This window comes from Vidua macroura, chromosome 4 (assembly GCF_024509145.1).
Source record: "Vidua macroura isolate BioBank_ID:100142 chromosome 4, ASM2450914v1, whole genome shotgun sequence".
NCBI lineage: Eukaryota > Metazoa > Chordata > Aves > Passeriformes > Viduidae > Vidua > Vidua macroura.
In genome coordinates, this window is record NC_071574.1 from 3,782,054 (window position 1) to 3,800,554 (window position 18,501).

Consider the following 18,501-nt stretch of genomic DNA (forward strand, 5'->3'; position numbering starts at 1 on the left):
GGAGTGTATGTGGTACAGCGAGTGTTAAACCACAAAAAGTAGGAAACTGAGGAAATCTCTTTTAATGTGCAGACATTAGTTGGTTGAGGCCAACCAACTAACCAGAACAGATACAAACCCAGCGCAGAAACAGAAGGTGGATAAGGCTCAGTCCAGAATGCAGCCAGAGCAGAACGACTTCCTGGGGAGGCGAGAGCAGAAGGAAAGGGCTCACAGCTGAGCTGTGCCGCAGATGGCCAGGCAGAGGAAGTCGGGCAAGTCACTGCCTGTGGGAAGAGCACGTGTGGTGTCAGAGATGGGCTCCACCGTGGAACAGTTGTGCTGACCTGGGAGGGCTCTTGGTGTACATGAGGATTTAATAGCACAGGTAATTGCAGAGAGGCCAGTGCTGGGGGAGAAGCCTGTGATTCCCTTCCTGGCTGAAAGAAGCATGAAGGGCACTGCAAGCTGCCAGTGGCCTTTCATGGTGTAAGCAAAAGTATTGGAATGTTTAAGAAACTGAGGCTGTCACAGGAATTATCTGTGAGGGAAAAGCTGCATGTGTGTGTGTGTAGGTAGGTAGCATCTCACACATTTTATGAACCACTACCTGAATGGATGTAAACAGAAATAGAAGTCAGAATGGAAGCTAAGGGAAAATAGGGCTGAGGGGAGCTTTCACTGAACATCTATTTGAGGTTGCCTCTCTGGAAAGCACATAGTGGCTCAAAATCAGGCTTCATTATGTGGTTCTAAGTTTATTAAATTAATAAGAGGGGAAGATTAACATCCTTACATCTATCTCTGATCGAGGTATTTTAATTCCTTTCTAGGAACAAGTACCTTCCCAGAGCTTCTAAGCAGAGGAAAATAGAGCCTCTCTTCCCAGAGAATGATGTTTGTAGCAGTGCCAAGCAGATGCTCCTTCCTTCCACCTCTGGTTTCCACATCTCTCGTAGGGCAGGGCGGGGAGTGCCCAGCCTGCCCTGGGTGTGCAGCTGCCCCTTTGGGCTGTGAACCAAGTTGTCAGGGCCAGCACTGAGCCCACTATGTCACGAGCCAGGCGGCTGTCTGGGCTGCAGCAGGTAGACCCCCAGAGGGGAAGGACATCTGAGCCAGGCTGCCCCCTGAGCAGGTCAGCGCAGCTCCCTCCCCTGGCCTGGGCGGTTTTCCCGGCTGTCCTGGCATCAATCTCCCCGTGTTGTTCTGTGTGTCCTCCATGAGCACAAGCAGGCCATTTGCTGCATTAGCCTCATTATGTTTCCTTTCCAAAAAGCATCCACCGCTGTCTGCCTTGTGGTTTGGAAAGGGGTTAATGCTTTCCCCTCCCAAACCTCAGCTCACCAGCACATCTCCCTTGTGCTGCAATTATTGAATGACACTTCACAACTTCATCTCCTCTCCTGCTACATCTGCTTGCTGCTCCCATGTGCAACCTAGCTCACATCCCAAACATCTAAATGCATTGTTTCCTCTGTTTCTCCTGCCAGCATGGAAAGGAGCCATCCCTGAAGCAGGATTGCCTTTGAGCTGGCAGCAGACGAGTGATTGGCGTTGGGCAGCACTGCTGAGACTCTGGCAGGCCGTTTAGCAGAGAACCTTGGCTAATGAATGTCATCCACACCTAGCAGATGTGCCACTGCCTGCCGTGCCAGATTTTTGACATAATACAGGGCTGCTGGACACAACAGTCCTCGGGAAAAGCCAGGGAGCGACTCGTGCCTTCAACGTGGCGTTTGGTCCTGCTTGTGCTCTGTGAGAGTAACTAAACCTGCGGGGGGGAGGGAGGCACATCCGCGTATCCCCGCCCTCGACCCTGGTTTTATTGGGGCATAAATCGTATTTGTGTTTGCTTTCACTCATGTGCCAGGGAATCTTAAAAGGAAACCCCACCGCCTTTTTGTTTGGTCCTCTGTGCTTCCAGCCTCGGCTCCTGCTGGGCCCTCCAGCCTACCGCCGGGTCCCAAGATGGGGAACCGAGCAGGGGGCCCAGTGCCCCCCGGGAGCTGAGATGGCTGCGGGCAGGTGCCTGGCACCTGCATCTCGCCGCCGGCAGCATCCCGGGCTTCGTCTTTACTCTCCTGCCCTCCATCGGAGGGAAGCAGCATTCGCCGGGCACAGCGGGGGGCCAGGGGACAGACCAGCCCCCCGGGCGCCCCGAGCCCCTCCGGTTTTCTGGGACTCCCCCTCACCCCGCCCGGCGCGGGAGTGGGGACGGGGCAGCCTCCTAATCCCGGCGTAATCCCGGAGAGCGGCAGCAGAGCGGGCGGCCGCTAATCCCGGCCCGCCGCCGCTAATCCCGGCCCGTGTCCGTGGGTCCCTGCCCGCGTCCCCGCGGGCTGGGGGCGATGTCCCCTCCCCAGAGCGTGCAGTGGGATCCCGGGTCGAATCCCCGGCTTTCAGGGGACGTAAATCTGTTAATGACCTAACTCGGTCATTAACCCGCTCTTTGCCCGGCGGGCGGCGGCGCAGGGAGGGGCGGGAGCCGCTCTCGGGTGGGCGCTGCCCGCCCGGTGTTCCTGCAGCCCCCCCAGGCTTCTGCACCCCCTCTCCGGTCCGTCACCCTCGCTCCTCCCCGCGTCTCTTTTGGGGTGACATCGTTGCCGGCTTTTTCTGTGCAGCCAGCGGCGCGGCGAAGAGGAGTCACCAACCCTCCGGGGGGACAGCCTGGAAGGCCGGGGCGGCTGCGGGACGTGTCCTACATCACGGGGAGCTCCGGGGGGTGCGCCGGGGGTTGTTCCCTCCCAGCCGGCTGCAAGCCAAGTTCAGTGCAGCGTGGCCGGCCCGAGATGCGGCCGGGGAGAGCGTAATGGGGGGTCGGTCCCGGGAATATCGTACCCCAGTCAGCAATGATCCGGCTCGCTGGCTGCGAGAGTTCAGGCGCCGATGCACCGTGTAACGCGGGTCGCTTTGCCACTCTCTCCGTTTTTGTTTTTTTTTTTTTTTTTTTTTTTTTTTTCCTCGGCCTCTTTATCTTTCAATTGCAAAGCAATTAAAGGTTTGTATGAATCTGCGAGCATCCCTCCCCGCGGGGCCCTCTGATGCCCGCTGTATTGCCCTTTAGATGCCTCTTCCTTTTTTTGTTTTACAATTGTTGTATCAATATAATGCTTCCTTTCTTCCTCTGTCTCTATAGATACAGATATACAAGGCAAACCAAAGGTTTCGGCTGCTATTCAGTGCCTCCTCATTTGTCCCAGAGCCGTAACAGTGGTGCCCTTTCTCTTCTGGCTGCTTTTCCCTGCTTCTGGAGCAGCAGTTATGGGAGAAGCAGATGGCTACTGATTGGGTGAGCTTTGTGGCTTTAATACTGAATACTTTATGGAAAAGGACTTTATCATGCTTGGTTGGTCAGAGGAACAACGGGATGAGATTTATGACTAGAGAAAATAAATCTTTTTAAGTTTCAGGCTCCTTCACACACCCCACGTCAAGTTGCTGCAGCAGAGCTGGAGCTGAAATCCTCTGCATCTTTATTTTTTCCCTCCCCCCCGCCCCGTCTGTCTGTCCTTTCACTGCTCTCCCCGCCCCCTCCACGCCAGGCTTTAGGAAACCTTTGCTAACTTTAGGGACTGTCACTCCCTGGAGAAGCCAGGGCCTTCAGAGCCCCCAGGCAGCACCAGGAGGGAAGAGGCCATCCCTGCATGGGGATTATCCACCTGAGGGAATATGCTGGGCAGTCAGCTCCTGCCAAAGCTCGGCCATGCATAACTCAGCGGCCACCCAGGGTCCCGTGGGGAATTGCGAGTGAAGTCCTCATGGACCCGACAGCAGAGAGGTCGTGTGGCCACCAAAGGGATGCGCAGCCCACTGCTCCGAGCTCAGGCGTTCTAAGAGATAGAGCCCAGCAGTGTCCGACCCCAGGGCCCCCACGCCGGGCAGCGCTGGGCCAAGGAGTGTGGGGCCGTCCTGCTGAGGCCCGTCCTCCAGCTGCAACGTGGCTTCTGCCTGGCCTTACACCGAGACACGGCCAGGGCCGTGCGGTGGGACGGGCTCTGCCCCAGCGAGGGACACTGCTGGTGGCACACAGGGACAGAAAGACCCGCGGGTGTACAGGAGGCAGAGGAAGATTTCAGTCCTGCAGGGATTCCCCGTCTTCATTTCTGTCCCTTTTCTGTCCTTCATAGCCAATCATGTCTTCTGTCAGGCTGTTAAATGTTTGAAGGAAGGTGAAGCTAGGTGAAAGCTTTCCAGGTTTTAAACCTTGATGTTGCTGTCAGGCCAAGTAAGGAGGAGAAGCAGAAAACCTGAGAAAAATAATTTTGAAACAGAAAGTCAGCAGTGATAGGGGTTTATGTATGAACCGTTTAACCAGCCACCTGTATTATGTTCAGTGGTCTAGGTAATAAAAAAAATTTCTATGACCCTTTGGTGAATATGCAAATTAATATTTCTAACCAGACTCTGCATTTGCTCAGAAGAAAGTAGAGGGGAAATTTGGGCACCATCAGGGATGAGGAGAGAGCCAAGATGCCTGTGGTTTGTCTGAACCATGAGAAAGCAGGTATGGAAGGTATCTCGGCTTCCTGGCGAGCAGGAGCATTTTCTCCTTGGGGTGAACCACAGCTAAAGGTGGTAACTGGCCCTTTTTAGGGATTTGTGGTTTTGTGGCATGGCGGTGACCTGACCCGGGAGTCCAGCATTGGTGAGGTGGGGCTGAAGGGTCAGAGGGAATAGGAAGGGACAGGCACCCCGGGTGCATTTGGGAGCTGGGATGGAAACAATACAGACCACTGGTGGTGTGCCTCAGCCCTGGCAAGGACCTGGAGGTAGGCAAACATTCATCTGGTTGTGGGTCTGAGGACTCCCACTGGGTTCCCCATGCTGCTGGGCAGAATGAGCAGTGGGAGAAGCGCAGCTCCTCTGTGTGCCATGTCTGTAGCATGATGGGATGTCTCTGGCACCCCAGCACAGGGCTTCCCCCAGGAAAGGCGCCATCCACGAGCCTGGTGACAAGCAGAAGGGATGGTTTCAGTCATTCAGCTGAGGCCCTGATTTATTTCCACTACAGAGGCCTGTCTGTCTCCAGGGAAGGGAACCGTTCCGGCTGCATCTCTCCAGGCACCAGGAAAGCTTGTGGCTCCACATTTCGTTTTAAGCGGATTTTCCATTCCACCTGGTGTGCACCTCCCGGGGACCACAGCTAGCCCTGCCCCTGGCAGCAGCAGGCAAAGAGGGTAGCAAGGCTGTTTTGAGCATCCCTTCATGCCCCCTCCCCATGGTGCCCTGGCCCCGCGGGAGTGTGTGGCTGGGCTCGTGTGCTTCTGGGAACTCGTGTGTTCTCCCGGTGATTTTATTTTATGAGTGATTTTATTGCAGTCACCTGGGAGCTGACTCTCAGCTGTGTATGTGTCTCCTCACAGGAGTAACCACACACCCGTAGGCCTGGCGCATGACACGACTCAGTGTTTCCCAAAGGATGCAGGAGTGTTTCTAATCACAGGTTGAGCAGCCTTTCCTGGTCCCTCTCCTCTCCCTTTCCTGCGTGAAGGTCAGCGAGGAAAGAGAAGACTGACACCCGCGGAAGCAGGTGCTCTGTCCCTTGCAGCCATCCCCACAAGAACTCATCCCGGGAAGAAGAGGGTTATCACGGTGGTTAGTGACAACGGTGTCCAAGCATCCAGGCATCCGCACGCTGCCAGCCCTGCGGCCCCTGCAGCCACCTGAATCCCCACCAGGTCCCAGGCCTTGATGCTTCTGTGGGGATTTGGGTCGCCAGCCCAGCCCCTTCTGAGCTCAGGTCCCGGGCTTGTCCGCTGCTCCTGGGGCTTCCCCTTGCCCGGGAGCTGGTTGTGCCGCGCTGGTGCCGTCGAGAGGGGCTCGGCAGAGCAGGGGCTGTGCGTTTGGAGGGCGGGGAGTGGCGGGGGTTTGCCGGCTGCGGGGGTCCCTGGGAAACCGGCCGGAACGCCTCAGCCCGGGTTGCCCCTGGCTCTCCGCAAGAGATTTTTCTGGAAAAATAAGCAAATAGGAAATACATGGATGTACCGAGATAGGAGCGTGAGGCAGCCGGGAGGCAGAGGGCAGCGATCGTACTGCCCTGCAGGGTGACACCGCTCTCGCTGGCAGCACGGCGGGGGCTGGATCGGGCCCGCCGCACCTGCACCGTGTCCCGCAAAAATCCCGGTGAGGCATTTCCATGAGGCCGGGAGAGCGCCGCCGGCGCCGGGGTTTGCGCCGGCGGGGCACCCCCAAGCAGAAACTCCAAAAGAAAGAGCTCGCGTCCGTCCCAGTGCCGTTCTGCGGGTCGAAGCACGCTGTTTCCTGGGATCCACTTTTAGAGTGGCATCAGAGGCTGGATAAAAGCTCACAAATTCCTCAGCGGTCCTTTCCAGTCCCAGGGAATTTCGGTAGCTTGGATCATGCCGAAGCGATTTCGAGATCGTATATGTGCTGTGGTGTCCCTTAAAATTCTCGTGAATAAAATTAGCGCGTAGGTTTTCTTTCCCCCCACTAATGACAGTCATTCGGACAATTTATATCTTACAGCGAGAGCTGCAGCACTGGCGGAAAAAAAAAAAAAAAAAAGGAAAAAGAAACAGAAATAGGAAAAAAAAAAGCCCACCACGTTTGAAGCAGGAATTGACATCCAAATTTTTACAGACTCCCATATTTTTAATGTTATGAGAATCTCCCTTTTAGGAGACGCTGCGTTTTGTCGAATTAATAAGATAAATGTTGAAAGCATATTATATGCAGCCTTTAATCCTAATGCAAGGAAAATCGTAATTATGTGGAGGATAAGTGAATTTGAAAGCCAAACATCAGCCCACTCTCTGTAAATCTGCAAACCCCGCTCCGTTCGCCCCTGGAAAACGCTTTGTCTCTCTTTTTTTTTTTTAGTTTAAGGGGTTTCAAATTCTATTTTTAATTCTTCTTTTTTTTTTTTTTTAATCTATTTGGTATCTGAAATGACGACGATCAGGGAGGGACCGGTAAACACTTTTCCACGCGATAAACCCCTTATTTCCGCGCAGAGCATCTGCGCGTCTCTGTTCCCTGAAGCTGCGCGCGTGTCGGTGAATGCGGGAGCCCCGCGTGTGCAGGGGGAGAGCCCGTGGCCGTCCCCCGGGGGGCTCCAGTCGGGGCTGCCCCCTTCCCCGCTCCTGCGGAGACCCAGCTCCGGCGGGGAGCGCGGGGCTGCCTGGTGCCGCTTCTCCGCACGCCGGGCCTTCGCCGGGCGCCGGCAGCACAGGAGGGCCGCTCCGTGGAGCCGGGCATGGGCATCCCCACTCGGCTCCGTCCCGTCGAGGAGGTTTTTTCCTGCGTGTCCGATTGCCCCTACCTGGCAGGTGCGGGGACAGGGCGGGAAGCAGCCGCCGAGATCCCGGCGCCGGGCGGAGCGGCCGTCGGGCACCCCCGCTCCCCGCCCCGCACCCCCGCCGGCCGAAGCGGAGCCGCGGCCCCAAACACGCTCCCTGCCCCGGCAGAGGGTCGGTGGGGGAACGCGCCTCGCGTTTCCCACCCCCTTCCCCGCTGGTGCCCGGTGGCAGCGGGTCCAGGTGAGGGGCGGGCGGGCGGCGAGCGGGCAGCCCCGAAGGGGTTAACGGGAGGGACGTGGGCTGTCACGCGTCATTGGGCAGATTATGTGCAGCAAACAAAAAGTGTGTGTCTGCGTGCCAGCCCCTCACTGCACCGGGTCCGTCTGCACCGCGCGCCTCCCGCTCCGCCGCCCGCACGGCCCGGCCCGGCATGGAGCGGCGCTGAGAGCCCGAGGCAGCCAGCCCGAAGCCGCCTTTGTGCCACTGTCGGGGCGAGGATTATCCCCACCGTCCCTGGTGAGTACCGGCGGAGGGGCTCCGCCGCCCTCCGCCGCCCCGGAGCGGGAACAATGCCGGGGATGGCCGTGCTGCCGGCGGGCCTGCCCGGGCTGCGGGGACCGGTGGGGGAGCCTCCGGGAGCGGCCCCGGCGCCGCCCGGCCCGGACAAAGGGCGGCCGGGGGGAGGCAGCGCCGCGGGGCCGGGGGCGGCCCGGGGAGCCGGGGGGATGCGGCGCCGTGGGGAGCCGTACGGGGTTCGCCGCCACCGGGAGGAAAGTTCGGCGGGGGCCACTCGCTGCCGGTGGTTTCGTTTGGCGAAATCATTCCTTCGGGGAAGGGATGCGTCGGGCAGCGGCGGAACGGGGAGAGCGCCGGGGAGGCGGCCGGAGCGCCTTCCCCCCGGCCTCCGTTCCCGAGGAGGGGCTGGGACCCCCGCCGCTCCGGGGGGGGTGGGGGGTGAAGTTCCCGGCGGTGCGGGTCGTACCCCGAAATCGAGGGGGAGAGCGGCGGCTCGGCGAAGCCGTGCCCAGTGCGAGCGGTGGCAGCCGTCAGCCGGCGCACCGGGAGGAGCACCGGTCTTTTCCCGAGCCAGCCCCAAATGACGGATTTCGATGGCAGATGGGGCGGGGGGAGGCAGCCGTGCGCTAATCTGGTCGGGAAGGGCGAGGGCACCGCAGCCGGGCGCGATGCTCCCTCCCCGGCCTCGGCGCCGCCGGCCCCGCACGCTGCCCGCGCCCCGCCAGCTGCCCGCCGCCCGCATCCCTCCCCTCGTAACGCGCGGCAGCCGGGGCTCACCCTGCTCCATAAATAAGCGTGTCGAGGTAAAAATAATTACCTCTGCTTGCTGCTTTTAATTAAAGTCTCGGAGGGAAAGTGCTGGATTATGATAATGAGCAGCCATACGTTCCCCTTGTCGCGCGGAGCGGGAGGTGAGCTGACACGCAATCGGCGACAATGACAAGCCACTGGAACCCACCCGCTCCCCCGGCATAGCCCGCAGCCCGGCCCGGCTCCGGGGATTGCAGGAGGGAGGCCCGGCGCCTGCTCGGGACAGGACCTGGCCGGTGGGATTCCCGGGTCCCTGCCCAGAATCAGCCCCGCCGCGATATCTAAAAAAAATAAATCAACGCGGCAGAGTCCCCGTACGTCGCCTCTGCTCGCAGCTCCCAGCCTGCTTTAAATTTTTTTCAAACCAGAGAAACTGGTCACCTGCTTTTCCTCTTTCTATCTCTCTTTTCTTTTTTTAAATAATTTTTGGAGTTTTTTTCGTAATGTTTTATTTCATAATTCAAGTCGATTTTATTTTGTTTTCCGGGGCATCCCGGCGTACCTCTGAGCAGGACCCGCTGCGGTAACGGCCCCTCTCTGCCCCTCTCTCCGCCCGCAGGGATGGAGGACGCCGGCGTCCAGCGGGGAATATGGGACGGGGATGCCAAGACGGTCCAGCAGTGCTTGACTGACATTTTTACCAGCGTTTACACCACCTGCGACATCCCGGAAAATGCCATTTTCGGCCCCTGCGTCCTGAGCCACACGTCCTTGTATGACAGCATCGCCTTCATCGCCCTCAAGTCCACCGACAAGCGCACCGTCCCCTACATATTCCGGGTAAGAGCCTCTCGCCCGCGGGCCCAGCCGCTCTCCAAGTCGGCCGGTGCCCACACGCGTCCCCGCCGCGGAGCGCAGTTCGGTCCGGGGAGCCCCCGCCGCCGGGAGGCTGTCCCCGAGGGCAGAGCCGCGCCGCCGCGCCGTTCCTACTGTAGCCTGGCCCCGTGCTGTCGGTCGGTCGGTCGGTCTGTCTGTTTTTCGGTCCGGTGGTGATTAAAGCGGGGTTTCAGGTGGACACGTCGGCGGCCAACGGCTCGTCGGAGGGGCTGATGTGGCTACGGCTGGTGCAGTCGGCGCGGGAGCGGGAGGAGCAGAACCTGGAGGCCTACATCAAGAGCGGGCAGCTCTTTTATCGCTCCCTACGCCGCATCGCCAAGGACGAGGAGCTGCTGGTGTGGTACGGGAAGGAGCTCACCGAGCTGCTGCTGCTCGGCCCGGCCCGGGCCCCCGCCCGCACCAACGGTGGGTGCCCCGGGCGGGAGGAAGGAGGAGGATCCCTGCCACCGGGGGGGAATCGGGAGGCGGCGGTCGGCTTCGGGATCCCCCGCTCCCGATCCCTAAACTCTCGGCGGATATCCCGTCGGTGGTCCCGGCTGACGGTGCTCTCTCTCTCTCTCTCTCTCTCTCTCTCTCTTTCTCTCTGTCGTGCCCGCCTGACGCAGGCTCGCCGCCCTTCGCCTGCCCTGAGTGCAGCCAACGCTTCCAGTTCGAGCTGCCCTTCGCCGCACACCTCCGGTTCCGCTGCCCCAAGAGGCTGCACGGCCCCGACATCGGCCCCGCCGCCGAGGCCACTGCCGCCAAGGATGGCGCCGGCAAGGAGCAGGAGCCCGGCAAGTTCGGGAAGCCCGGCGGACCGCAGCACCACCCCTTCCCCGGGCCCGACGGCGGCCCTGCCGCCAGCACCAAGCCCTCCACGGACTTCCACAACCTGGCGCGGGAGCTGGAGAACTCCCGCGGCGGGCGCGCCGGGTCCCCGGGGCGGCCGGCGCCCCCCGAGGGTGGCCCTGAGGCGGCGGCCGGGAAGGCGAAGCGGCGCTTCCCCGAGGAGGAAGAGCGCGGGCCCGGCGCGGCGCGGGGCCGCTTCCCGGCGGAGCGGCCAGGGCTGCCGGCGGCGCCCAAGGAGGAGCCGGGCTGCGCCCCGCAGCAGCAGTACCGCGCCGCCGGCTCCTACTGCGGGCTCGAGGAGGGCGGACGCCTCTTCGCACCGCCCAGCCCGGAGACCGGCGAGGCCAAGCGCAGCGCCTTCGTGGAGGTGAAGAAGGCGGCCCGCGGCCCCGAGCCCGACGGCGGCCCCGAAGACGGCCCGGAGCGCGGCTCCCCGGGCGCGGGCGGCGCAGAGCCGGGGCTGTGCCCCCGCGGCGGCGCGGGGGGCCCGCTGGCCGCCCGCCTGGACGGCGGCAGCCCGGCGCGGGGGGAGCGCCTTCAGCACGGTGCCGCAGCTCGGGGCCGGCCCCGGGGGGCCCGGCGGCGGCGGGGCCGACGAGAGAAAAAGCGCCTTCTCGCAGCCCGCCCGCTCCTTCCCGCACGTCCCGCCGCTGGTGCTGGGTCCTAAGCTGGGCGGGCTGGGCGAGCCCTGCCCCGACGGCGCCGCCGCCCCCGCCCGCCTGTACGCCGCCGAGGCGCTGGCCGCCAAGCTGCCGGGCGGCGGGGAGGCGGCTGGCGGCGGTGGCGGCGGCGGCGGGGGCCTGCCCAAGCAAAGCCCCTTCCTCTACACCACGGCCTTCTGGCCCAAGAGCTCGGCGGCGGCGGCGGTGGCGGCGGCGGCGGCGGGGCCGCTGCAGCTGCAGCTGCCGTCGGCGCTGACGCTGCTGCCGCCGTCGTTCACCTCGCTGTGCCTGCCGGCTCAGAACTGGTGCGCCAAGTGCAACGCGTCCTTCCGCATGACCTCGGACCTGGTCTACCACATGCGCTCCCACCACAAGAAGGAATACGCGCTGGAGCCCCTCGTCAAGCGCCGCCGCGAGGAGAAGCTCAAGTGCCCCATCTGCAACGAGTCCTTCCGCGAGCGCCACCACCTCTCCCGCCACATGACCTCCCACAACTAGCGGGGACACCCCCCCGGCCCCGGGAACCCGTCCGAGACCCCCGCGCGGGGGACACCCACACCGCCCGCCTCTCCCACCCTTCCCCTTCGATGCACGCGTTTCCACAGTCCGGGGAGGGGCGGGGAGGGCAGCGGGTGAGGAGGAGGAGGTGAAGGAGAAGAAGAAGCAGAAAATGAAGGTAAAAGTAAAAAATAAAAAAAAAATAAAAAATAAAAAAAAAAAAAGAGAGAGAGAGAGAGAAAAGAGAAGCACCGGGAAAAAGAAAAAAAATCAAATGACTTACAAAATACATTTTTTAAAATGTCATATATTGCAACATATTGATGCATTTGTCATACGTTTCTACTTAAATTATTAAGCACTTATGGTTTAGATGTAATAATAATTCTATGTCAGGGTAAATTTTTATTTTGGATATGAAGCTAAGGGCGAGGGGAGCGCGGCGGGGGCCGGCGGGCGGCGGGCCGGGGTCCTGCATGCACCGGGCGCTACCCCCGTCCGGCCCCGCCGCCCGCGCCCCTTTCCCCCCGAGTGTCACTGGTGCCCGTGGAATGGAGTCTCGGTAGTTCCGTGTTACCTTCCCTTTCCCGTTTGGGTTGTTTTTGGTTTTTTTTTTTTCCTCGACCCTCTGGAAAAAAAAAAAAAAAAAGATTTATTAAACTTTATAGTTTATCCGGGTATGTTGGATGCTTTGACAATAAATGACTTTATTTTCTTCAAAGCACCTGGACGTTAATCGATGCGGGGGAGTGGGCGGTGAGTGGACGAAGGGGTGGCCCCTCGGCTGCGCGGTGGCAACGGGAACCCCGACCGCATCGGGCCGTAGGGAAAGGCAGAAAAGCCCGACCGCGCCGCCTGTTCTCTGCGCTCTCCTTCCCTGCTCGCCTGCCTTCCTTCGGCCCCTCCGACATCTGTCCGTCCTTCCTCTGTGCGTCTTTGCTTTTGTCCGGCATTTTATTCAGCCTTTATCTGTCTCCTTCATCCTGTCCTTCCCTTCCTTTCCTTTTCCCTTCGTCTTTTGGGTTGTCTTTAATGTCTTTCATTTTGCCTTTCTTTTTCTTTTTGTCTTTCTTTTTGCCTGTCTTTCTTTTTCTTTCTGTCTTTCTGTGTTTTGGTATTTTCCCACCTCACCTCTTCCAGGAGCCCGTATTGCCTCCCTCTTGTCTCGGCTATGGGTGGTCCCCGGTGGTCCTTGCAGGGTGGGCACAACCACGGAGGTTGCCCGGAGCTTGTCTGGGGTGACAGGACCCGAGGAAGCCCCCCAGCCCGCACTGTCTTGGGGTAGGGAGTGCTTGAAGGGGCCAGGGATGGGTCCCCTCTGTCCTGGTGTATTACCGGGGTGGTGACATCGCAGCCAGGGACACCCGGGAGGACCAAGACAAGGGGGACACTCCCGGGCATGGGTGCACAGCCGGGTCCGTAGGGCACCACCTGCAGCGGGTGCGTTCAGTGCCAGCCCCGCGTGCTTTGGGTGACACGGGAGGGCACCGGGGCACGCAGCAGCCCAGGGATGTGCAGGAAACCCATTTCCACACACGGGCTGCCCTCACCCTGGCACCGAGGCTGTGCGGGGCTCAGCAGGTCACTGGCAGGGAAGATATCCCAAAGCCGGAGCTGTGCAAGGCCGGAGCCCACGGCAGAACGTGAGAGCCCCACAGTGCCATGGAAATAGGGTCCAGGTGCCACCGGCGTCGGCTGCCGTGGGGTTTGGGACTTGCACGGAGTACCCGGGCCTGCTGCAAAGCCTTTGCGGGTCCTGGGGAAGTGCCTGAGGCTTCACGTAGGACAGCCTAGAGAAGTCCCCGCCGCGGACAGTCCAGCTTCCCGCTGATGTTGCTCGCTCTCTCAGCGCGCTGACCCCAGCATGGTACCAATAACCCCCAAGCCACGCCAGGAGCCGAAGTGGCCTCCCTGCTTTCATTCCCTGCCTCTGGAATTCACCTGCTGCCGTTAATTGCGGGGGCGAGACACTGATTATCCCGCGGATTTTCCTTAAAAGCGGTGCCACCCCTGCCCGTCCCTTTGTTGAGGGTTCCCCGGGATGCTGCGACGGGGCTCCGGGGGATGCGGGCGGGCCGCGGGGATGCCGGGGGCGGCAGAGGCGGGTGGGCACCGCCATCTAGCGGGGCCGCCGCGGGGCTAGCGGGTATGCTCGGGGCCCCGGCGGGCTCTTTCCCCGGGTTTGATGCTCCGGACTCCTCTACCGCGGCGGCTTCGTTTTTCCGGCAGCCCCGGGCCCGCTTCGGGGCTGGATCCCTCCGGCAGCCGGGGCGGTTCATAGCGGCGGTGTTAATTGCGCTCTCCCTGGCTCCCCGCGCTTGTCCTGGTGCTGCTGGAAGGATGGCGCTTCCTCTGCACGAAGGTGCACTCGGGAACCCAGCACACACCTGCAGGTTTCAGAATCTCCTCCATCTATCCCAAATATTTTATGGCCTTTCGCAGCCGTGTGGTGAGCTGTGCCCCTGCCCTGCCCTGGCAGCATCCTGCAGCACCGTGCTTTCCGTGTGTTCTATGTGACTCTCTCAGAAGGCACTGTGCTAAGCCCCAGGACTTCTCCCATCGGGATTGGATCAGCCTGCAGTCACCCCCCTAAAAACACTGTTAGACAGGGCACGTGTGGTGCAGCAGGTGCCTGCATTGTTACTGCCACACAAAGCTCACACTGTTTCTGTCTAAAAGGACAAAAAATCTACAGACTAGGAAATTTAATCTAAGACTTTGTTTTGGTGAAATTGGATATCGAACTCCAAAGTGATAAATCAAACTCCAACTAATGCTTCCTGCACAAGCAGAACATGCTATAATAAGGGCAGGCAGTGCCCGTGATCCAGTGGAGTTGGGTGTTATATGGAGAGGATTCACACAAGTTCCCCTTGGGACATTTGGGATCAGGGCTTGGCCACAGCAGGTCCCTCATTCCCCAGAACCATGCTGGCTCTCCTCAGGTCAGAATGGGTACCATTGCCACACGCTGCTTCTTTGTCAACATTTCTGCTGCTTGGGAAACAGGAAGAGAATAGGGGGTTTTTTTTTCATTTTTTCTTTTTTCCCTTTTTTTTTTTTTTTCTTTAAATGTCTTTCCCTGTCCATGGTTGATGCTGTGCTGTGTCTCTGCAGAGCACAGAAGCTGGCTGAGCTGTGGCACCAGCTGGCTTTCCCCCATGTAGGGTCCTCAGTAGTAGTAGTACTCCTGCAGTAGTCGGGCAGCCACGGGCAGCAGACCCACAGGCTGTGCACTTTTGGGCTTGAGCTGGGGGTAGCTGCCTGCCTCGGGGCCTGATCCCATCCTGCTGAAGCCAGCAGGAGCTGTGCCTGTGGCTCCACATGGCAGCAGGTTTGGGAATGGATTAGCACAGGGCAGCTGGACACAGGCACCTGAACTGCTCATCAGCGTGGGCACGGGCTGTACAGAATTCCACATGGATTCTTTCCCTTAGGTCTGGACAGAGGTGTACAAGCGAGGCTTTCGCAACCTCTGAGCATCCTCACAGCAAGCCTGTCCCAAAATCTGTGTGTTGGGTTTTGTGCTGCACGTGAAGGTGCTGAGCAGCGTGCTGGACAGATGGAGATCTGCTGCCCGGCCGCTGGCACTGCTTGCTGCCATTGCTGCGAGGAGGCCGAGCTCCTCTTTGTGCAGTGTCTGTCTCCAGTTAACCTCTAATTGGTTAAATTTGGAAAATCAGCTACTAGGATTTCATTGCAATACCCAGCTCTTGAAAATGCGTTGTTCAGCTGTGGATGTCTAGGAAAGGCTGAAGTAGTTCCCTTGTTTTGGAAGTCACGTGAGCTGTACGTGTTTCTTCTCTACTTTCCCTGCTGCTAAGGACTGATTTGGAGTGGGGAGAAACCTGGCCCAGTACAGAACATGTTGATAGTGTGTTTAGAGCAAAGACAGACAAAAACCAAAACGCAAGGGGGATGTTTCTGTGAGATACACTGCTGTCCTGCAGAATGCTGGAATGCCTGGCATGCTCTGAGCTTTATTTAAAGAGATATGCTTTTCACTTGTCAGAGTTTGTTTTCTTTCTTTATCCCGGCTTGTGAGGTGGCTTCTGAGTGATCTTGGTGACATTCATGCCCATGGGGCATGTTAACCACTTGCACCTGTGCTTCCCCCAGCACCCGAGGGTAATAATCATCTTAATTAAATAAGGGGAGGACAACCATCTTAATTAAATTCACCTGTTTTAATGCACATCCCCCTGGTAACCTGTTTGGTTCTGCAACCAGACAGCAGTTCTGCAACCCTGAGTAGCTGCAGTTCTCCCTGTTTCAGGAGCTGGGACACTTCAGAGGGACATGCAGGGTGGCCTGGGGACCAGCCATCTCCATTTGACTGCAGTGAGTCTCCTTCAGGCACATCCTCATTGCAAGGGGTTGATTTCCAGGCTCTGCTGGCTGGTCTTATGTCTCCTCATGCTTTGCCTCGCGTATTTTTAAGTGGCAATTAAGTAGCACCAGGCTGACATTGGAAGGGGGGAGTGCTCCTGTGGTGCAACTTGCAGGCCCGGTGCTCTGCAGCAGATCAAACAGGCTCAGAAGAGTCCTTCTCATCTTCAATCGGGGAATTTTACACTTGAAACACAGCTTATCCTCTCCATTTGCTGAGTTTCCCATGTAACTGAGCCCTGAATAATTTAAATAACATAACATCAGCATTAGGCTTCCAAAGCTGCTGGTATGTGTGTGTGAGGGTTGCTACTGCCAAAGGCAATTACACACAATTGCTCTAGGAAGTTCACTATTGCACCTACTTATTTATTTAGATTTAAACCCAATGTTTGGTTTGTTTTTATGTTGGCGTTCTTTGGGGCATTTTTTTGAGTTGTGCTATAGGAGCGCCCGGAGCATTTGAAATGGGTGTGTTAGGCAGGTGAATAAATGGAAAGCGTCCAGAGCCACGCAGGTCATGCCCACAGCACTGCTTGTGAGCTCTCGGAGTGTCACGGTGAGGATGAAAACACGCTGCGTGCCACGGGGACTCGTGTGAGTCATTTCTCTGCAGTGAGGGTGGTTGGGTATTGCTCTGAGGGGGACAGGGGAATCCACAGACAAGGGGGATGCTATCCTGCAACTGCTGTCCCGCAGTTGTCCTGTTCTGCAACAAAGAAAAGAGGAGTACAGGCAATGAGTGAACCCCCAAGGGCTCTGTTGCCTCACTGGGCACCCCGAAAGGGTCAGAAACATTCACTGCAGTAGGATTCCTTCCAAAAGCGGGTCCTGGGGACCAGCCTGGGCAAGCCCACCTGGCTGGTGTTGCCATCTTGGTGGCCACCCCTCTTGGAAGTTTGAGTTGTCTGGGAATTCTTCACAGGGGGGGAATAACAGCAGTGTGAGTGAGCAGAGGATGCCTGGCAGCCAGGGTGGTACCATAAGTGCTGTTGGAAGCTGTGAGGGTGGACAATAGTGTCAAAGCTGGCAAAGCTGGATTTGCTAGTGAACCTCTGGGCACAGAAGCTTTTCTAAGGGTGTGTATCTTTGGCCTAGGCATGCAGGTGCCTCCTTTCTGCTCCTGGGCTGATGCTGTGCCCCGTCACCCCCAGGACAGTAACTGTGAACATTTTTGCATTCACCTTTAAATCCTAGTGGCAGAAATGGTTTCTGGTCTGCTGCCCCAGATGGAGAACAGGGATTTTGCTGCCATGCTCCTGTACCAGCTGCAGCCTTTACACCAAGATGCCCAAGAGGAAATCCTCCTCAAGCAAAGTGGCTGTGCCTCCCTCAGCTATGCTGATACAGGAAGTCTCACGCAAACACCACTCGAGAGGTTAGGAAGTCCTGCAGGTCCTCATCCTCCTCGTGGATCTGGATTCGGAATCAGCATGTGTGTGTAATTCAAGAGGAGGTGGGTAAGTGGAAGTCATGGCTTTTGCCAGGCTAACCACTACAGCTGGGAGAAGTAAACAAGGTTTGAGTGCCCTGACCTTCCTCCAGGTATGTGCATCTATATATAGGGCTGTCTATGTGTACGTGTCTATATATAACGCGTGTGCATATAGCTCTGGGGATATGGATATGTGCTGAGAAATGGTTTGAAATGGCAGCAATGCTGTGAGATCATCTGCTCACACCAGCCTGTGCCAGGTGTCAACCAGGCTGGATACAGCCCCTCAAGTGCGTGTCCCTCTCTGTGCCCCTGACCTTCAGCTTCCTTGGAAGGCGAAGGTCACCCTCCGGCGTGCCACCGGCTCTGCCTCCTTCCTGTCGAACCTGATCCCTGGGCGCGTGGCCTGGATGAGCCCACCAGCCAGAAGCACCCCTGGGATGGCTGAGGGGCAGTTCCTAGGTGGGCTTTAGGGGACAACCCCGGCTGGCAGGAGTGCTGAGGGCACAGAGGGGTGGAGTTGGGGCTGCAGGCTGGGCAGGGCGTGTTTGGCCCGTGTTGGCTTTGGTAGAGGTGAGGTTTCCCCAGTGGCTTTGAGGACCTGGAGCAGCCCTAGGAGCTGAGGAAAGCATAATCCACGTGGAGTTGTGCCGGAGGGATTGATGGGCTGTTGCTGTGGCGTCTCCTGCACGGCTGTGCTGTGGGGTCATTGTGTTTGGGGAGCAGCACGGCTGCTGGTGCTGGGGGCACCTGGCACGTGTGTGGGTCACCCTGATAGTGGTGGGAGGCTGGGGGCCTTGTAGTCCCTGCCCGGGAAGCGAAAAGGATGTTGTGGACCGACAAGGGCCATCACCACTTCCCTGCAGGCTGTGAGATGCCATTGGGGGGTCGTGATGGGGAACCCCCCCCCTTATCCCCAAGGGCCGAGTGTGGCCCGTGAGTGAGGGAGAGCGGCTTTGTGGTTCGGGGGCTGCCCCGAGCCCCCTGCCCGAGGCTGGGCTGGGCGTGCAGCTGCTGTGTCACCCCCCGAACCCCAGGCGGGGGGCTGCAACCCGAGCCTGTCCCCAGGGTCCTGCAGCCCCGTGGCCTCGTCCCGGCGAGGAGGACAAGTTAATTCCCAGATAGATGCACCCCAAGCCCCGCATCTGCCGCGGGCACGGGGGGGGGGGGGGGGGGGCGTGGGGCCGGGCACAGGTGCGGGGCCGCCGCCCGGTTATAAATAGCGGGGAGGGGCGGCCCGGCTCCCCCCGTGCTCGGTCCCCCCCTCCAGGGCTCGGAGCGGAGCGGG

At 59.1% G+C, this 18,501-nt stretch overlaps 1 protein-coding gene across 1 annotated transcript; it reads left to right on the forward strand.

The window, feature by feature from the left end:
* Positions 1-7,422: 7,422 nt before the first annotated feature.
* On the forward strand, positions 7,423-12,139 carry PRDM8 (PR/SET domain 8). The gene is given in 6 exon segments (XM_053975716.1): positions 7,423-7,478; positions 7,600-7,754; positions 9,124-9,344; positions 9,575-9,806; positions 10,007-10,755; positions 10,757-12,139. Coding segments are annotated over 4 exon segments (1,833 nt in total). The 5' UTR covers positions 7,423-7,478; positions 7,600-7,754; positions 9,124-9,125; the 3' UTR covers positions 11,390-12,139.
* The last annotated feature ends 6,362 nt before the right edge of the window (positions 12,140-18,501 follow it).